Source organism: Dermacentor andersoni, chromosome 1 (genome assembly GCF_023375885.2).
Source record: "Dermacentor andersoni chromosome 1, qqDerAnde1_hic_scaffold, whole genome shotgun sequence".
NCBI classification, from domain to species: domain Eukaryota; kingdom Metazoa; phylum Arthropoda; class Arachnida; order Ixodida; family Ixodidae; genus Dermacentor; species Dermacentor andersoni.
Genome location: NC_092814.1, coordinates 375370473 through 375388569, shown reverse-complemented (window position 1 = coordinate 375388569; position 18097 = coordinate 375370473). Strand labels below are relative to the sequence as shown.

Here is an 18097-nt window from a genome sequence, read left to right as displayed (position 1 = left end):
AGCGAGTTTCGGTGGCTGCCCCTACCATGTAAGCGCCTTACACCGTCGAGTGTCCTTCATTAGTGGTACCAAACCACAACCTACTGAGACGCCGATACCTGGAAGTGACGAGTTCCCTGAAGTTCGTGGCGTGGTAACAAGCAACGTCAGTGAGCGACCTGACCCTAGCAAGACGGCAAAGTCCTCTGTGGGTGAGTCGGTTGTTCGATCTGCTTCAGCAAGAAGTGTCCAACTTCCTCAGCGACCAGATCACAGCCAGACTCGACGACATGGAGGACATTCCCTTGCCTCAAAATAGATGAAGAAGCCAGCTGCAGTGGCCTCGAGTGGGTCCCAGTCCGCATCTTTTGTTGAAGTTGTGAGGCAGTGCGTACAGCAAAATAAGGAGCTCAAAAATCGGGATCTGTCCGGCCTTCTGCGAGTGTTGTTTGAAGTCCTGCGTTCATATGTTCGAGCGATGTAGACTGGCACCCTGAAGAAGTTCAGCTCGTTCTTCCTGGAAGTCCATGATTACCACCTTCGCAGCGAACTTTACCTTATAATATGGCTAGTTTTCTTCAATCTCGTGCAACTAACAATCACCGAAAAGTGCTGTTTATTATGCAATGGAACTGCGCTGGGATTTTAAGTCGACTAGCAAAACTGAAATTATTTTTGAAAGAAACTTGTGTTCCAGTATTGGCCGTCTCGGACGATGGCCTACCAAGCGGGAGATCTTTGACTAGATATGTCGCACACAAGAATTGCAGCATAAAGTCATTTCCCGCAGGAAGAGCCGCCCTCTACATACGAAGAGAGATTCCTCATGTGGCTTTGAACGTCACTGATCTTTGCACCGATAGTATTGAGGTAGCGGCTGTGAGGTTACGGCTAGGCTTCCGAACTCTTTCTGTTGCATCCGTCTACGTGTCTCCACGGAAGCAGGTAGCCATGAATTTGTTTCTCCAGCAGCTTTGTGACCATTGCCCAGCGCCCCAAATTATCTGCGGTGACTTCACCGCCCATAATTCTGTCTGGGGTGAAAGGAACACAGATTCCCGCGGACGTAAACTTGTAGGAGTTATCGACAGTGTGGACCTGTGCGTGGCCAATGACGGAAGTCCCACTTTCTTCCGGCCTCCAGCCTCAGCCACATGTATAGACCTAACATTGCATTTACCTGACGTCCGTGTGAAGTGGTGAACTGCACCTGACCGCATGGGAAGTGATCACTATCCAATTTTAGTGTTTACTGCCGACTTCCATATGCGCGGCTTAAAATTAGGGATGTTGTTAATTGGAACAAATACCGGGAGCAACTTGCATGTTTTTCTGGTGATGTGATAGACAAGATGATTTATGGTAAGATGGCTGCTATTACGGTGGTCAAGTTGCCTAATCATTTTCCGATTCCGGATTTAAAACTCAGAAGCCTTTGCTTAGCGCGCATAAGGGTGGAGCGACAACTGACGCGGAAGAAGACGACAGATCCTTGAAGACGACCTTAAATAGGCTTAACTCTGCCATTCGACGCCATACGAACAAGCTCTGTAGGTCGCAGTGAGCGTCCATCTGCGCTGGCTTGACTGTTTTCTCAACGATGACGAGAATTTGGCGAGTCATTGGCAGTCTTGCTGGTGATTCTCGTCCGAGTAAGCCTTTCGAAGCTCTTGCACTGTGCAAGCAGAAACCTCTCGCGTCCTTGGCAGAGGAATTGGCAGATGCATTTGTACGTGCAAGTTCAGGAACTCATCCATGCGCTCTACCTGCAACATCTACGTCTGTTATGGGCGCCCCGTTCACACTTGGAGAGCTGCAGACAGCACTCAGCAGCCTGAGGCGTCGATGTGCATCAGGGCCTGACGGCGTTACCAACCAGATGATGCAAAACCTACCTCTGGAACACCGGAAGATTCTCCTAAGCTATCTCAATCGAGTGTGGGAGACTGGTGGCGTTCCTGCTTCATGGAAGGTGGCTTGTGTTGTCCCAGTGCTGAAGCCTGGCAAAGAAATGACAGATTTGGCCTTGTATCATCCTATATCACTAACGTCGTGTGTGGCTAAGCTCATGGAGAAGCTGGTAAGTATGCGTTTATCTTGGTGGCTCGAAGACAGAAGGGCTCTGCCAACATGCATGACTGGATTCCGCACAGGTTTAAGCACGCAAAATAGCGTCTTGGACTTGATAAGCCACATTGAACATCATAGAGCTTTCGGCCTTTCAACACTAGCTGTTTTCCTAGACGTATCAAACGCTTATGATAGCGTCCTTCAGAGCTCAATAGTAAATAGTTTGCAGGCCATAGGCGTACAGGGCTATCTTCTGCGATTCATTCACTCATTTATCAGTGATCGTAAAATTCAAGTGCGGTTAGAAAGTATACCATAATTAAGCACCGAAAGGGCGGTATCGCGAGGTGTACCTCAGGGAAGTGTTCTTTCCCCAACGCTCTTTAATGTTGTAATGGCTGGTATTCCCACGGAAGTGCAAAAACATATCAGGCATGCCCATATGTCAATATATGCGGACGATATTTGTCTTTGGTTAACCGGATATCAACACAAGCGTTTAGCTCTGATAGCTCGACAGCCATCACTTTCACTTAAAAATTACCTTCAAGGTGTTGGGTTTACTCTCAAGGTGGAAAAATCTGGGTTCATCATGTTTTCAGGTGGAGGAAGACCGTATGCGCGGCTGAAGATAGGCCTTGATCAATCTTGCCTTCGTCAATTGAAGCACAAGCGCTTTTTGGGCGTTATTATCGACTACCGTCTACAGTGGCGACGAGCTGTGGACTCGAGTGTGACATCACTATCTTCGCGTCTCAATGTGAACCATACAGTTGCAAGTGACCAATGGGGAAATCACCCTTCTTCAATGATCAGGCTGCACGATGCACTGGTGACGAGTCGAAGAATGTATTAATTTCCCTCTCGCTATCACAGCTGAAACGACTTGAGGTTTTGCACAGAAAGGGCCTAAGGAGGGCTCTTGGCGTTCCCCAGACTGCTCTTAACACTGCAGCATTTTATGAGTCTCTATCGAGACCTCTTAGGCTAGTTGCTTCACAAAGGTTATTGATGCAAATAGGCCACCTCAAACAGACGGTAGCCGGGCGAGCCCTTCTACAGCGCCTTCGAAAGACATGAGAGTCTGGAGCGTACTTGGCCTTTAATATTCTTGGTTACCTGGGCCTTGACGCTAGAGGTCGAACTAAGAGGTTGAAACCACCTTGGTCATACGCGAACCTTGATTGTTCGTTGACAATTCCTCACCTTCGCGCTAAGCGGAGTTCTGCTTTGGCGGCAACGCGCTCGCTCCTACTGGAACATCTTGAGACTGAATATGCACGTCATCTTCAAATTTTTTACTGATGGCTCTGTGGACAAGGTCAGAGGATCAAGTGCAGCTTCTTTTCACATTCCCTCTTTGAAGTATGATTGTTCTGTTCACTTCACTGCAGTCGTGTCCTCCACAACGGCCGAAAGCGTTGCCATTGAGGCAGCTCTAAAGAAGCTAAGGTTTTGTACACCTCAACCTTTTGTCTTTCTTGCAGATTCAAGATCTGCCCTTCAAAGGTTAGAGCACGGGTTACCTACTGATGCTTTATGTCTTAGCTCCCTACGCTCGGTGCACAATCTCCATATCAAAGGCTTCTCCATACGTTTCCAATGGGTGCGCTCGCACATAGGTATCATAGGCAACGAGATGGCGGACAGCCTCGCCCATAGAGCGCTGTCTGGGAATCCATTGCGAAAGTACCTCAAGAGGACAAGAGGCTCTTCAGAGAAGCGGTGTTGTGCCACTTCAGTTCTTTGTGGAGCTCAAAACTCAAGCCATGGGCGACCAAAGGCCTCAAAATAAACCAAGCCAGTTTACTGCTCCGCATTCGCACTGACTCTGCTCGCACCCCTGCGTGGATGTATAATTAAGACTGGCCTGGCGTTGTCTCCATTATGTTCAACGTGTGGTGTGTGCCGGTGACATAGAACATTACCTTATGTGCTGTACTCTGTATAACGCGGAAATGAGTCTGTTATTCGGGTCCCTCAAGAAGACAGGAGTTCCTCGCAGTTCTCTTCAGGACATTGTTTTTCCGCGTGGGAACCACTTGTGTAGGAAGGAGGTTTCGCGCCTTCTTTAAAATTACCTGCAGGACACGGATTTGGCCTCCACATGGTGACCTTAGGAGTGACTATTTGTCATTGTGAAGTCTGTGTCTGATTTATGTTATTTATTTATTTTAAGTGTCGCTACGGTGGAGCAATTGCCGGCAGCAACTGCAAGGCTAATCCAACCAGTATTCTACAACCACTCAATTCAACTCAACTCAACTCCGGTCATTCCAAGCCTCCGCTACAGATCATCCTTTACTACAGATGGCGGTAGTTCTCTGATCGGTCGATGATTCCGGCGCTTCCAGCTGGCCGGGCAGCGGCAGGTGAAGTCGGACATGTCATGCCGCAGACGCTAGAGGCTGTTTCACATGGCGCAATTTTCAGTCAGCGACACAGCGAATTCCGTCGCTCAGCGACAGCCGTGACGTCGTGGGCTCTCCGCAACTGGATTCCAACAAGTTGGTCACGCCCTCGCTGAGTAGCAGCGATCGGCGCGATGTGGGAGGCGCAATGTGTGACGAAACACAGAGCCGTTAAAATAGGCGCGTTCCTGTTTTATCGCGCGTTGCTAACTTGGTGGACCAATGCAGCGCGCCAGTTTTAGTTATGTTTTAATAGGGCGTACCCACCGATGCCTACGGCTTAGGATCTTCATAAACATTTTTTTTTCTTCCGCTTACACCATCCATCTAAAAGGAGAAGCTGCGCGCTATCCAGGTCGGAAGAAGGACCCCGCTTCAACCTAAGACATGTACCCACTTGATCGCCGCCGTCGTCAAAGTCTTAATCGCTGCGAATTGTGCCAGCTGCTTTTACAAGCACACTCAATAGTAGCTTGTTCATCTGCAAAAGCAAATAATCATCCAGGAAATAAGTTGACGCTTCCATAGTACCAACAAAACTAGAGTGTACTAAACAGGACCACTGCACCGACGCCGCACAAGCGGCATGCTCATACTTGCGGTGTTGTGCAGTTTCTCACTCAACGCATCTGCAAGATAACATGGCTGCCGCCTGGTGGAAGATAGCCTGACCGTCTCAACTATAAAAATGACTTCGACTACGTTCCTTCAACACAGCAGCGTGTGACTCAGGCACGAACAACTTGTACTATATTGCTGACGGGGACTATATATGCTTTCCAGCTAACCAGTCAGCTTCCCACGTAGGGCAGTAAACTGGTATCGACTACACGGTTCCACTGATCGGATGCTGTGAAGGCACAGCCAGCGGAAAGGGACCTTCACGCACGCGCCGTCTGCCACCTGGAAGATGACATGGTTGCCGCCTGGTGGAAGATAGCCTGGCCGTCTCAACTATAAGAAGGACTGCGACTACGTTCCTTCAACACAGCACCGTGCGATAGGCACGAACACCTTGTGCGGTATTGCTGTTGGAGACTATGTATACTTTCAAGTGCGTTAAACCTCATTTACTCTCACCTAAGTAATCCCAGTCGCGTGCTGCTTTTTGAGTTTTTAAGATGGGTGGCAAACAGCCCTCAACTATCAAAGAACTTGTCAAGATATTGTAGAATTTATCGGTAAAGGTGGAAACGATGGTAGCAAATCTGAAAGAAGCGAAAGATTCGGTGCAATTTGTTGGCAACCATTCCGATGGTGTTCGAGAGAGTCTTGCAAGCATTTGCACATATTTGCGAAAGCTGCGAACGGAACATGACAAGCTAAAAGAAGTAAATGTGCAGTTAAAGAAGGAACTTATAGCAACTAAGGCCAATATAATCAAACTGAAACCATGCAGCAGACAACACAACATTGAAATCAAAGGATTGCCATTCGCACCAAATGAAAACCTTGACAAAACAGTGTGAACGCTAGAAACGAGACTTGGTGTTCAGTTGGATGATTCTGCCGTTGATGTTGTGTATAGAGTGCTATCCAAAGATAAATCTAAACCAAACACGACAGTACGATTCACATGTCGGTCGGCTCGTAACAGCATCCTCCAGGCAGCAAAAAAGAAAAGTTTGACGACTGCTGACGTATCCTTTGAAGACAGCAGTGCTGTCTACGTTAGTGAGCATCTTTGTGCTAAAATAAAGTGCTACTAGGCAAGACAATTCAAAAGAAAGAAGAAAAGGATTGAATGTACTGCTGGGTGTCGCAAGGCAAGATACTAGTACGGAAGGCTGACAACTCCCGTGTTAGCCACATAATGAAAGAAGAGGATATAACACAGATAGTTTATTCAAGAGCTAATTGAAATGCCTATTGACGTGCTCAAACATGGACACAAACACAGCTGAGGAAACCAACAACTCTTATGAATGTGATAAATTTTCACTCTTGCATTACAACATTCGTAGCACTAGCGAAAATATTAACAACCTGCTATTATTTCCAGCTGAAAACAAATTTCAATATGACGTAATCGCTCTGACAGAGACTTGGCTTAAACCCGACGAACATGTACACCTCACGGTTTACAACGTAATCACCAATTCACGGCACATCAAAACAAAGGCAGGAGGGCTAAACTGTTTATCAAAGCCAACCACGAGTTTAGAGTCCCTTCTAATCCGACTACACAGACATCACTGGAATATGAGGTGTTATTTTTTTAACTTTCTTTGGGTATCACAATCGAAGTGGTTTATCGGTCACCAAATTCTAATGTCCCTTGTTTCCTTCAGGCATCCGAAAATATGTTAGACGACACATGCAACAAAAATGAGGAGATAATTGTATGTGGTGACTAACTTATACGTACTCGATAACAATAATGATTGATATCGGACGCTATATGAATCGTACGCCTTTGTGAATATCATCACAACGTCTACACGTGTAACAAACACTTATGAATCGCTTACTGATCATATTGTGTGCAATCTTAAGTCTATAGGCATTACCTCCGGTGTAGTAGATACGTATTCATCGGATCATTTTCCAGTGTTTTTACTTGTAGCTACAAAGCTTAAACAGTCTAAGCCATGTCGTCAAACAGCTACACGTGTCGACAAAATTTTGCTTCGAGAAAAATTATCTGCAATACTCAAACACGTCAGGCAAGGCATAGATGCTAAGAAAAATGTATGAATAATTGAATAAGGTGATAATAATTTTAATTATGGGGTTTTACGTGCCAAAACCACTTTCTGATTATGAGGCACGCCGTAGTGGTGGACTCCGGAAATTTTGACCACCTGGGGTTCTTTAACGTGCACCTAAATCTAAGTACACGGGTGTTTTCGCATTTCGCCCCCCATCGAAATGCGGCCGCCGTGGCCAGGATTCGATCCCGCGACCTCGTGCTCAGCAGCCCAACACCATAGCCACTGAGCAACCACGGCGGGTTAATGTGATATCCCAATGCAGAATGCCGATTTAAGGCCCGCAAAATAAATACTAAGAACAGCCGATAAACCCTTCGATGACGCGAGGTTCCTTAGAGCTAGCCCGTATCAAGGATTATTTGTATAGAATGCAGAAAGAAAATAAAGAAAACGTTTACTGCAGAACTCAATACAAGAACTTCAAACTTACGACATTGCACGTCAAATTATTACAATCGTGCTTTCATAGCAAATCAAACGGGCCCTAGAAAACTGTGGTTTGGTCATTAAAGGCACCACTAAGCAATCCAGGCTTCCTGACATTAATCTACACGGTGACTCAAAAAACAAGAATGAGCAAATGAATTTATTAATTTTTTCACTAACATTGGTCATAACCTGTCATTGCTATATACCAAATACCGCAGCTGCGCCCTGGCTGCTAGTACAGCAAACTCGTTCACATTTTTTGATATTACTGCTGTACAGGTAATGTCTACAATTATTTTCATGCCCACCTACAAAGCCTCAGGATGTGACAGTATGTCCTTAAGCATTGTAAAATATAATTTAGATTTATTGTGTCTTACCTAGTGCAAATTTTCAGTTGTGCTTTTTACACTGAAACGTATCCCCATGCACTGAAGAGAGCTATGGTCTCTCCCATATTCAAGAGCGGGGATCACAACCTGTTAGAAAACTATCGTCCCATTTTAATACTCTCTACCATTAACACAGTGCTCGAGAAGCTTGTAGTCGAGCGAATAACTAAGGGCTTCACAAAATACAATATACTAACACCGCATCAGCCCGGATTTCGCCCAAACACGTCGACCAGGACCGTAGTTACCTATGTTACAAGCTATATTAACAATGGTATGAATAACAATAGAGTACTCATTGCCATATTCCTAAAAATTAAAAAGGCGTTCGACACCGTCCATCATCAGATGGTGTTAAAAAAACTGCAATGTTATGGATTTGGAGGAGACACTTTATATTTCTTTCAGAATTACGTAGAAGAAACCAGAGCTTACACTTGGACAGTGTCTCGTCTGACTTCATGTCCATGACACACGGCGTCCCGCAGAGGTCAATTTTGGGTCCGATACTATTTTCCTTGTGCATAAACGACCTACCCCAAAGGCTTGATAAGGTTGAGGCAATTATGTACTGTGATGATACCGTAGTTTTAATCTGAGGAAAGGACATCAATCACTTAGAAAACACTTCTATATAATAGAGAACTAGAAAAACAAATAAACGGGTTTATGGACAACAAATTAACACTAAATACATCTAAAACAAAGTACATTATATTTTCGTCCAATAGAGTTAAAATACTACCAATAACATTGAAGATTGTGATGGCAACAATTACAGAAGCTCAAGAATATAAATATCTCGGCATGGCGTTAGATTCATCCTTTCATTACATGGGCACACATAGCAAATGTTTGCAGCTGGCTCAGTCAGGCAAGCCTTAATATATATCAGGCGCGTGAGCATTTTCCCGCGTCTACACTACGAATGATTTACTTTAGTATTTTTCATAGCCATTTAACCTATTGCATGGTGACATGACGACATACGTATTCATCTTACCTAGATACAGTATTCAAACTGCAGAAAAGAGCGTTCCAATTCTGTCCTCAGGTTATACGGTACACCTAGAACCGCTAATAAAAAAACTAACATTGTGACATTCGTCATGGTCAGGCACTTCAAAACAGCGTGCTCAGTTGATGCCATACTTTCGGACAAAAACCCCCTTCCAAGTACCATTTTCATCCCACCACACGAGGACACAATCGAACAGAAATTTTAACGTTAGCAGTTAGCGAGTTAGTTTAACTAGTTATAAACTTGTACGGTAGGCGCCGGTTCGCCTACATTGGAACGCAGATATGGAATATTCTTCCGAGGGGGATAAAAGAGAGTCGAAGATTTTAGTATGTCCTTAAGCCATTTATAATTCATGATCAATATGTTTCTCTATTGTAATAGCAATGAATTTTACAATTGGTTCGTTTTTCTCTTGTGGTATAACAAATTTATTAATATCATGTTAACAACAATGTTAGCGGAACCTGTACTTGCAAATCACATTGCCTGTTGACCTGAGTTGCAATGGTGTTTTATATTCATTTGCATGGGCCCAGAACTAGCAGTATTGCTAAGGGCCCACGTGATTTACAGCAACGTTTGTAATCATAAATAGAAATAAACTGAACTGAACTGAATATCTGCCGTTTCCCGACCCAGGGAAATACGGAAAGGAGAAGTTATTTAAACGCGGGTTTTAGACCGAGCTAAGCAGTCTGGAAGCTGAGCCTATATATATGATATGCTGTTAGGCAGCCGAAGGGCTAGTGCAGTTCAGTATCATCTGTGCCGCCTAGCCGCGTCGAAACTTCGAGTGGCTAGTTCACGTAAGAGACGACACCTGCAACGAAGCTCACGGTAGTTTCCCTCAAGTTAGCTCAGCCTCTTCGAGGAAACTCGTCACATCTACACTCCCAAGAAACCCAGCACAGGAATCGCATCCACCGCAACGAGACCGGCTCGTCAGGGTTCTTCGGTATAGCTATGCCGTCCGACTTACGCTTTATGGACTTGCTGCTGCTGCCCAGCCATGCGTACGCCATCATTTGTTTTCTTTTGAACTCTGTTTAGTGGAGCACCGTGAAGTGTATTCTTGTGTACTGTTAGTTTTTATATCCACTGTTAATTGCTCGTTTTCTTTCTTTTGTCATCGTCATTGATGTATATTAACTACGCGTGTGTTAGTGTTCTTGTGTCGTATTTTTTAAATTTGTGTATCGTTGTCAATCACAATTTTTTTCTTTATTTCTCCCGACTCTCACTTCTTCACTATGTTCGCTTAAGTACGGAACGACCAACCGGCTTGTATACCCCGTCGACGACTTCGCACCGACGGCGAGCGGGTGACAAGCCGTGACACTAATCAAAGGGTTGATCACGAAAAAAGTATGCTTTTGTCATTGCCTTCACTTGCGGTCACAAAATGGTGCAAATTTGTATAGGCATGTCTCAGAGCGACAGCAAATGTAAGCTCCAGCAGTTGTCATTAGGTAATGTATGTTTCGTAGCAGAGGCAAGGCTACAAGCTGCCCTCCTCGTAATGACTCCAGATGATGTGAAATGGTGTTTTTATGATAGATTGAGTACTCGTATTACACGATGTGTTACGACTTTGTGATATGGCGTAACTGAAAAGCACGCCAGATCATTTAAATGCAGCAATCATCATTGGTCAACATGCGGTAGCAAGATTAAGGGAATAAGTGAAATGTGAAGTGCTTTTTTATATTTGTGTTATTTTGAGCCCATGTACCGCTGCAATGGAGTGCAGTGAAGCATTAAACGAGCGTGTATTGCAGATCCATGGCAAAATCTGCTCAAGGGATGCGCAACCATGGGTCATCCTCACTGGTTGCGAGCTTGAATATCTTCGAGAACTCATCTTCATGTAGGATGCTGAGAACGTTGGTTGGAACATTGCTTAGGATGCCATCGATACCCGCTCTGCAAGTAGATAACAATACAGTAAACACAAGCTTCACTTCGTTGTAAGTTCTATCATGTTTGAAGACTAATTATGTACACGAATGACTAGCGCCTCCACTTGTGGTGATCTGTAAGGAGGAGCGAAATTCTGTCTTCACTCAGAAAATTATCACTCAGAAAATTGAAGTCCTTCCGAAAAATTTGTAATCCATCTTTCTGCTATTCTATGCATACTACACAAAAGGTTTTTCCAGCCTGAAAGAAGACCGCAAAAGTGCCACGTAGCGTGACAAATTTTGGCACATGTTGGACACGATGTATATTTGCAAAGGAAGTACACTGGATATGTGGCCAAGAAAATGTATTTATACTAGTATCAGCGTATATTGGAAATCATTTGTACTGTTTTCTCGACCAGATATTTTTGGCGAAACACATGAAAATTTACAACAGCCCGTGGAACTTGCTTCACTGTGCTCTTCGGCATCATGTAGGCCCTGCACTTGCAGTGCTTCATATTTTTGGGCAACTGCTGTAGTTAACCACGCCAAAATGACAGAGATCATGAATTTGGTCACGATGCATGAACAGGGGCTATCGCAAGGTACACGAAATAAACCATCGTATCTCAGCTTCCGTACAACCATAACTTGCGTATACGGCGCGAGCGCCACCAGTGTAAGTGCAGGCACTGGCGTTGCTGTTGCGCGGAAAGTTAAGCTTATACCACTCTGCCACGCAAACAGCGCTCCCGATTTGAAAGAAGCTATCGAATAGATCAATTTACGATGCTTGTTTTTTTAGTGACAATAGCATCCAGTGGCACTCTTGTTTCTTGCACGGCACTTCCGGTTCACCTCCTGAGAGGACCGGGGACTAAATTGAATATCAATCAGAAAAATAGAAAAAATAGTAGAGTAATAATAATAATCATATCATTTTAAATCTGAAATCACAGCGTAAGTTTAGTAAAACGTTGAGTTACTGAAGTGTCTGGAATAACTAGAAATAATAAGAAATTACTGATTACCGTACGCTAAAGCACAGAAGGTTTAGAGACCCGCCATGTGAGCACGAGGTTTGTGAAATTCCTGGAAACCCGGAAGTCGAAAGCGGAAATAATGAAGTCGCTAATGACGTCATGCACAAGAGGTTGACATGATATTTAACCGGCTAATTAATGGAAAACAGTTGCCTGGCATACACTGAACATCTACCTAACAGAGCGGATGTGATGTAACTTCCTCCTCTCTCGCTTCTCCTCTCCCGGCGCGCACCTGCTCACTTCCGAGCAAGCTCGCTCGCTTGCTGGCAAGAGCTGCGCGCGCACGCTCGTTACATGCTCTGACGTTAGCATGTAACGTTAGCATCTAGGTGCGCTTCGTGCTCACCTCGCATGCGGGCTACGCCTCGCCAGATGGCGCGCGCTGCGCTTGCTACCCGCCCTCCCTCGCTCATCTCCCGCATATTCTGCAAGGGGAAAGACGTTCGGTCGCTTAACCGAAAGAACACCAACGTAGAGGTGCGAGTGCCACTAAGAGGCACCTAAATCAAAGATTAGGGTCGCCTACCATTTTTGTCCACGCTAAGGCAGCCAGCTGTTTACTAGTAAAGATATTTGTGTCGTGCAAGACGCGTCTTCTCAATTTCAAGGAGCTCATGACGAAGAATGTACTGGTTTAAAATGCAGCAAGATACATTGTGCTGCACAATGTAAACTTGCCAGACCTTTTATTTGCTTGCTAGAACGTATCGAGTTATACATTCGTACTCACAGCATTCGTACTCACTGCATTGCAGTTAGGGGTACATTTAGAACTTCTTTTCAAAGAAGCTCAGCGTCAAAGCGTTACGAAGTCATCAGTAGACGCATCAGATAAATACCACAGAAGCGAATCGTATCAAATTCCGAACGTACCGCATCCGATGTAAACGAGGCAATGCTCCAGGAAAGCGTATCGAACAAAAAAAAGACCTAACAGCGGTAGTTTAAATTGAAAAGTTTTAAATTTCAGGGGTGCATGTATACAGGTCCGTATCGTATCAGTAATTATGGGAGCCTATTTGTTACGGCATGTCAAGCGGTGGAAGCCGCTGTGGTGGGGTGGCAAACCTAACAACATCGCAGTTAACATAATATGATGTGCGCGATTAGATTTCACCTGCGAGGAAGTGTCCACCCGTGCTTCCTTGTCGTCAGTAAAAACAGCATAGCGTTTAGCGATATTAAATGACGTGAACGTAGGCGAGTCATTTGCTTTGCTGTCTTTTCGTAAGCAGGTCTATCTACTTTCAGAGTGGAGAACCCAAGACTGCCGTGCTGGGTGACATGCGGAAATGACAAGTTACGAAGGGTCTGGAAATATTGGACGTCGACATATAATACCGCAAGTTTATGCAAAATAAACGATGGGTCAGTTTGTACACACGTATGAAAGAAGCAAGGTATAGAGACGAAACTCTGTATTCAAGAACATCGTTCACACGCGGCAGGCGCCTATAATGCAGTTCACAAACGACAGCCGAAACAGGTTCGCCGAAGTGAGAGCGTTGGGACTGAATGGTGACCCTGGGGGCGCTAACTTGCGGGGCAGCAAAATGCACATTCTGGTAAACGCGGACACATTTGCGATAAACGATAGGGCCATTAATTACGATGCATTTGTACCGTAACCATATAAAGCGGCTAATGTAAAAAAATTCGAGTAGTTTAACGGACCGCTAACCACAATAAGTGTTTAAGTGAACACATCAAAAACAAAATTATACGTCTGGACCCTCAAGATATTACTTGCAATGTATGCGGCATCTCGAGATGAATTATGCTTGTTTGTTTGTTTAAATGCGGCTTAAATGCTATTGCTGTCGTACTTTAAAGTATGATAGGTTGGGAAGGCTATATTAAACTCGAAAGCCACAGATAATGCATTTGATGCGGTACCAATTCGTAACTATGGCTTAACCTGGTCTTCTCGCTGTTTGCGCTCCTTGGGTGTGAACACTGAAGCTGCTGGAAAAGGTACAGAAACATCAGCGCCAAGGAAATAGCTTCCACTAGCTCATTATAGTTGCGCAAAAGAACGACAAGCGTGTTTTCTGTGTCCCTTCAGGATAAGAAATTAAACTACATTCTAGAGCCTTACGTCCCAACAAAACAATATGGTTATGACGCACGACGTTGTGCGGGACTGTGTAACAATTTTGGGCACCTGGGTTTCTTTGACGTGCAACCCAATGCATGGTACACGGCGGTTTTAGCTTTTCGCCGCCATTATTCTGCGGCCGCCGCCGCCGCCGGGATTCGACCTCGCGCCCTCGGGCTTAGCAGTACAGCGGCAAAGCCACTAAGTCAACATGGCAGCTCACTTCAGGATATTCCTGCCAGGTGCCTTTTTCTGCTATTCTGATATGTTTACGTAGTAGACTTGGTTACCGCTTTTGCAGGAATAGGGCTACCTTAAAGTTTCCACTCATATTTTGAAATGTGTTATGCGTGGAAAAAAGTATCGACAGTAAAAGATGCGTTAAGTGGGCTTATTAGTGGTCATATTAAACAATGTTGCCGATCTATCGCTTATGTTCTACGTCATCGATAACATCGAGCACACGTATTACAGTCTATAGTAATTAGGCTGGCAGTTTAGCTACTGCAGGACACTTTTGCCATACATTACCTCTGTAAAAAGGGCGCACAAAAATATTTTTGTTCTTTGGCACATGTAAAGAAGCGTAGTAGTAACGTGAAAAAGAAAACCGAACTCCCTTGCAGACGCGAATAAAAAATAAAAATAGTCGTTTACTAAACTAGCTGCCCAGTTACGACAAACAATTGCATTATTGTTACCGCAATATTACAGTACTTACTCGAAATGTTTGCTGAATCTCCTACGTAGGTTTCGGAACGCGTCAAATTTTCTATGAGGCATCTCTTTTTCAGTAACACGTGCTCATGACGTACGCGATGACCTTATCTCGAAGTTGATTTCTCGTGCCTGCATGACTCTCTGTGTAGAATGCACACATACACTATACCTCAGAAATCGCCGAATAGTGGTGGAACGGTCCGCAGTCCACACATACGCCTTGTCCACGTAATCGTGCGTTGTATTATGCGCAGTCCGCCGAGACGTCACGGCATGAGTCCGAACTGTTGGATAGATATCAATGAGGCAGCTTGTCGAGCCGTCGCCCTGCCAGCGATGTCGCACAACACCGAGGTCTTCGTATGTGCCGGCAATAGTGTCCAGCAAACTGTAGCCGCTGACATCAAAACCTGCAGAAAAATTGCCTTCATTCCTTGCTCGAAGCGCTTGCCTTGCGAAAAATGACCTTATGCTGACTTGTCGTTTCTTGTAATGTAACGCTTAAATACAGTAACTCAAAGCAGAATAAAAACAGGAACAGCGCAACACAGGACGAGCGAGTAAACAGGACAGAGCGCTCTGTCCTGCTTACTCGCTCGTCCTGTGTTGCGCTGTTCCTGTTTTTATTCTAAAGATCAACCAACCAGCCCCATTGAACACACTGTCAAAGCAGAAAGTTGTTAAATGCAGACTTAAACCCTGCGATCAGCCTTTGCTACTTACATACTGGTTATTTACCAACGCAGTGAATTCCCGTATGGCGGTCCAGTTGCTGAAGGCGATGACGTACCTCATCTTGCCCGTAGTCTATTATTATGCATGATATACTGGTGCAATATTTACTTTTTTTCATTTGGTTTGATTATGATTAATGCGCTACCTCGTGGCGCACACTTCGCAGGCAGTACCTTATAGAAATTTTGGATAATAGCTCTGTCTATAAATGTACAAATATGTGCTCCCCGTTACGAAATATTCTCCCAAAAGTAGGTGCATAAATACACGTGTGATCATTTTTAAAGTCATTTTGCCTAGTAGCTGGTTAAATGCATTGTCTGTGTCATTGTTCTTCTACATGTATCCTTATCTGCATTCGCCTCTTCAAACCCATCACTCGGACGGGATCGTCGGGAACCATGCCGCAATTTTCGCTATTGCTGCTGAGCCCGTAGCAAACTACAAATGACGGTTCTTCTGCCGTCAACGCTGCCTCCCTACGTACTGGTCTGCCATATGTCAATCGACAGAAATGCAGGTTGATCGACTGATCGCCACAGTTTTCTTTAAGGCACATAAATATGGTACCTATCAAAAATTCAAGCAATAATACCTCCCCTAGATTTAGGAGACTTGATTTGCACCCCTTTCTAACTTAGATGCGTGCCAAAATTCGAGAAAATGCTTAGAATACATAGCTTTAATTACTGAGCTCCATGGGCTTTTATTTACCATGTTACGAAACTATAGGTTGGCTTGTTTACTGCGCAAGATACTTCACATAAGCTTTCCCTTCCAAACACCTTATTTACGTTCCGAAATTGGCAAACTACTAAAACAACTAATCGTAATTTAGATCTTCTAGTTTGTAACAATGCTGACTGAGAACGACCCTAGGAGTTTCTTGGTACGTTAACCTTTAATTATGTGCCAATTGAAATACATGTTAGCAGTAAGTTTGGGTTTGCTCATAAACGCTTTTATCTCTCTAAGCAAGCATCATAAATGGTTTCTTTCACTGTCTATATACTTGATTCAATATACACTGCCTATTGTTACAACAACATATTTGTTTTCTTAAAAATGCATATTTTAGGCCTGCACCTGACCTAGCCCACCTATAGCGTAAATATATTCCAAACGTTCCTATTTAATTTTTGCAATGAAACCGCCGGGATTGGTCAAATATTTTTTGGGCGGGGTCGCCCAAAAAATAAAAAAACCGCCAGAATTCTCCATGTGATATGCACTGTACACACTGATTATCCATGATTAGACCGAACAAAATAAAAAATTATTTCCGATTCCGCAATTTTTCGCAATTATGCCAGCGCTATTGGTAAAAAATTTAAGCTTGGCGGCCACTCCGTCTATCTGCCACGCGTCGTCAAAAAGCTCGAAAACTCACACGTCAGATTGACGTGCATGCAAAAAAAAACTGTCTCTCTTTTTACAATAACCAGAGACTGCCACGCTCCGAAAGAAATAGAAGATGTCTGTGCACCGATCACTCTGGCAGTGGCGGCACTGACTACTTGGAGCTGCCATGAACAGATTAATTTGCGTATTATAAAATGTTTTACGTGGCCGTATAATGTCATGCAGCCTTTTGGGAACGCATACGACATCGTTTTGCCAGCTCTTCGCTGAGGCTCCGCTTTAACCACATTTACAACATTTCGTTCCATGCCGGAGGGATTTTTGACGAGGCATCACAAGCTAAGCATATGGGAAGTGGGCCATATGCGTGCTCTTCACTTCTTGTAACCGAATGAGATAGGAAAAAGATGTCAAGGTAGTCGGTGTCATTCGCTTTGAAAGCAAACAAAAGGGGCCTTCTACAAACGAGGAGTGCGTTTGAAATGGCGGTTCAAAGAACGCTGGGGGTCATCGCCCGATGCTTGCGTCAGTCGATACGTAAATTTTACTCCACGAGATTGGAATGTAAGCAGATTGGAATAGTTTCATATTACAAAGTCCCTACATTAATTTTACTGCATTGGACCAGGTGCTACTCAGAAATGATACTGATTCAAATATTTTATGCACATTTTCATAATGTTCTTGTGGAATAAAAGCTTTGATTAATTTATTGCGCCTATTTTGATTCGCTGAACGTATTCCAAAACATATACAGTCTAGAAGGCTCACCCTAAAAGCGCTACATAAGACCTAATCAGCCTCGAAACTAGACGTTAGGCAGCAGCAGACGAAAGTGCAGCCCGTACCTACGTGGTCGAGGTAAGCCGAGGAGTTCTCCGCTTGAGAGATGGCATCTAATGCGCCCCTGAAGACATCTTTGTCGCTGACGCTGAACACAGAGATTATCACATCCAGCATGTAATCAGACGGAACTGCGTTGAAATAAAATTAGACATCATTGCATTAGACGATATAAATGAATTCAAGAGTAAAATATAAAACAAAACTATGTACTATGTGCCACGCAGCTGCTTCCTATGTCCCAGAATTAATAGTTTTTATGTTCACTGCAGTATACAAACCACCGTAATTAGCACACTTTTTGCTTGTTAAAAACAAATATTTCGGTGTTATTGCTCCGATTTGCCTTGTGCTGTTGTTGCCTTTATGC

At 44.2% G+C, this 18097-nt stretch overlaps 1 protein-coding gene across 1 annotated transcript in view; it reads right to left on the bottom strand.

The window, feature by feature from the left end:
* Positions 1–10538: 10538 nt before the first annotated feature.
* LOC126518570 (dermonecrotic toxin StSicTox-betaIC1-like) overlaps positions 10539–18097 on the bottom strand; it is a 66758-nt gene continuing 59199 nt past the window's right edge. The window contains exons 4-6 of the mRNA XM_072289894.1: positions 17733–17862; positions 14957–15197; positions 10539–10942 (exon numbers count right to left, since the gene is read on the bottom strand). Of these exons, the coding sequence (XP_072145995.1) occupies positions 10816–10942; positions 14957–15197; positions 17733–17862 (498 nt within the window). The 3' untranslated portion in view covers positions 10539–10815. The remainder of the gene's footprint in view (positions 10943–14956; positions 15198–17732; positions 17863–18097) is intronic.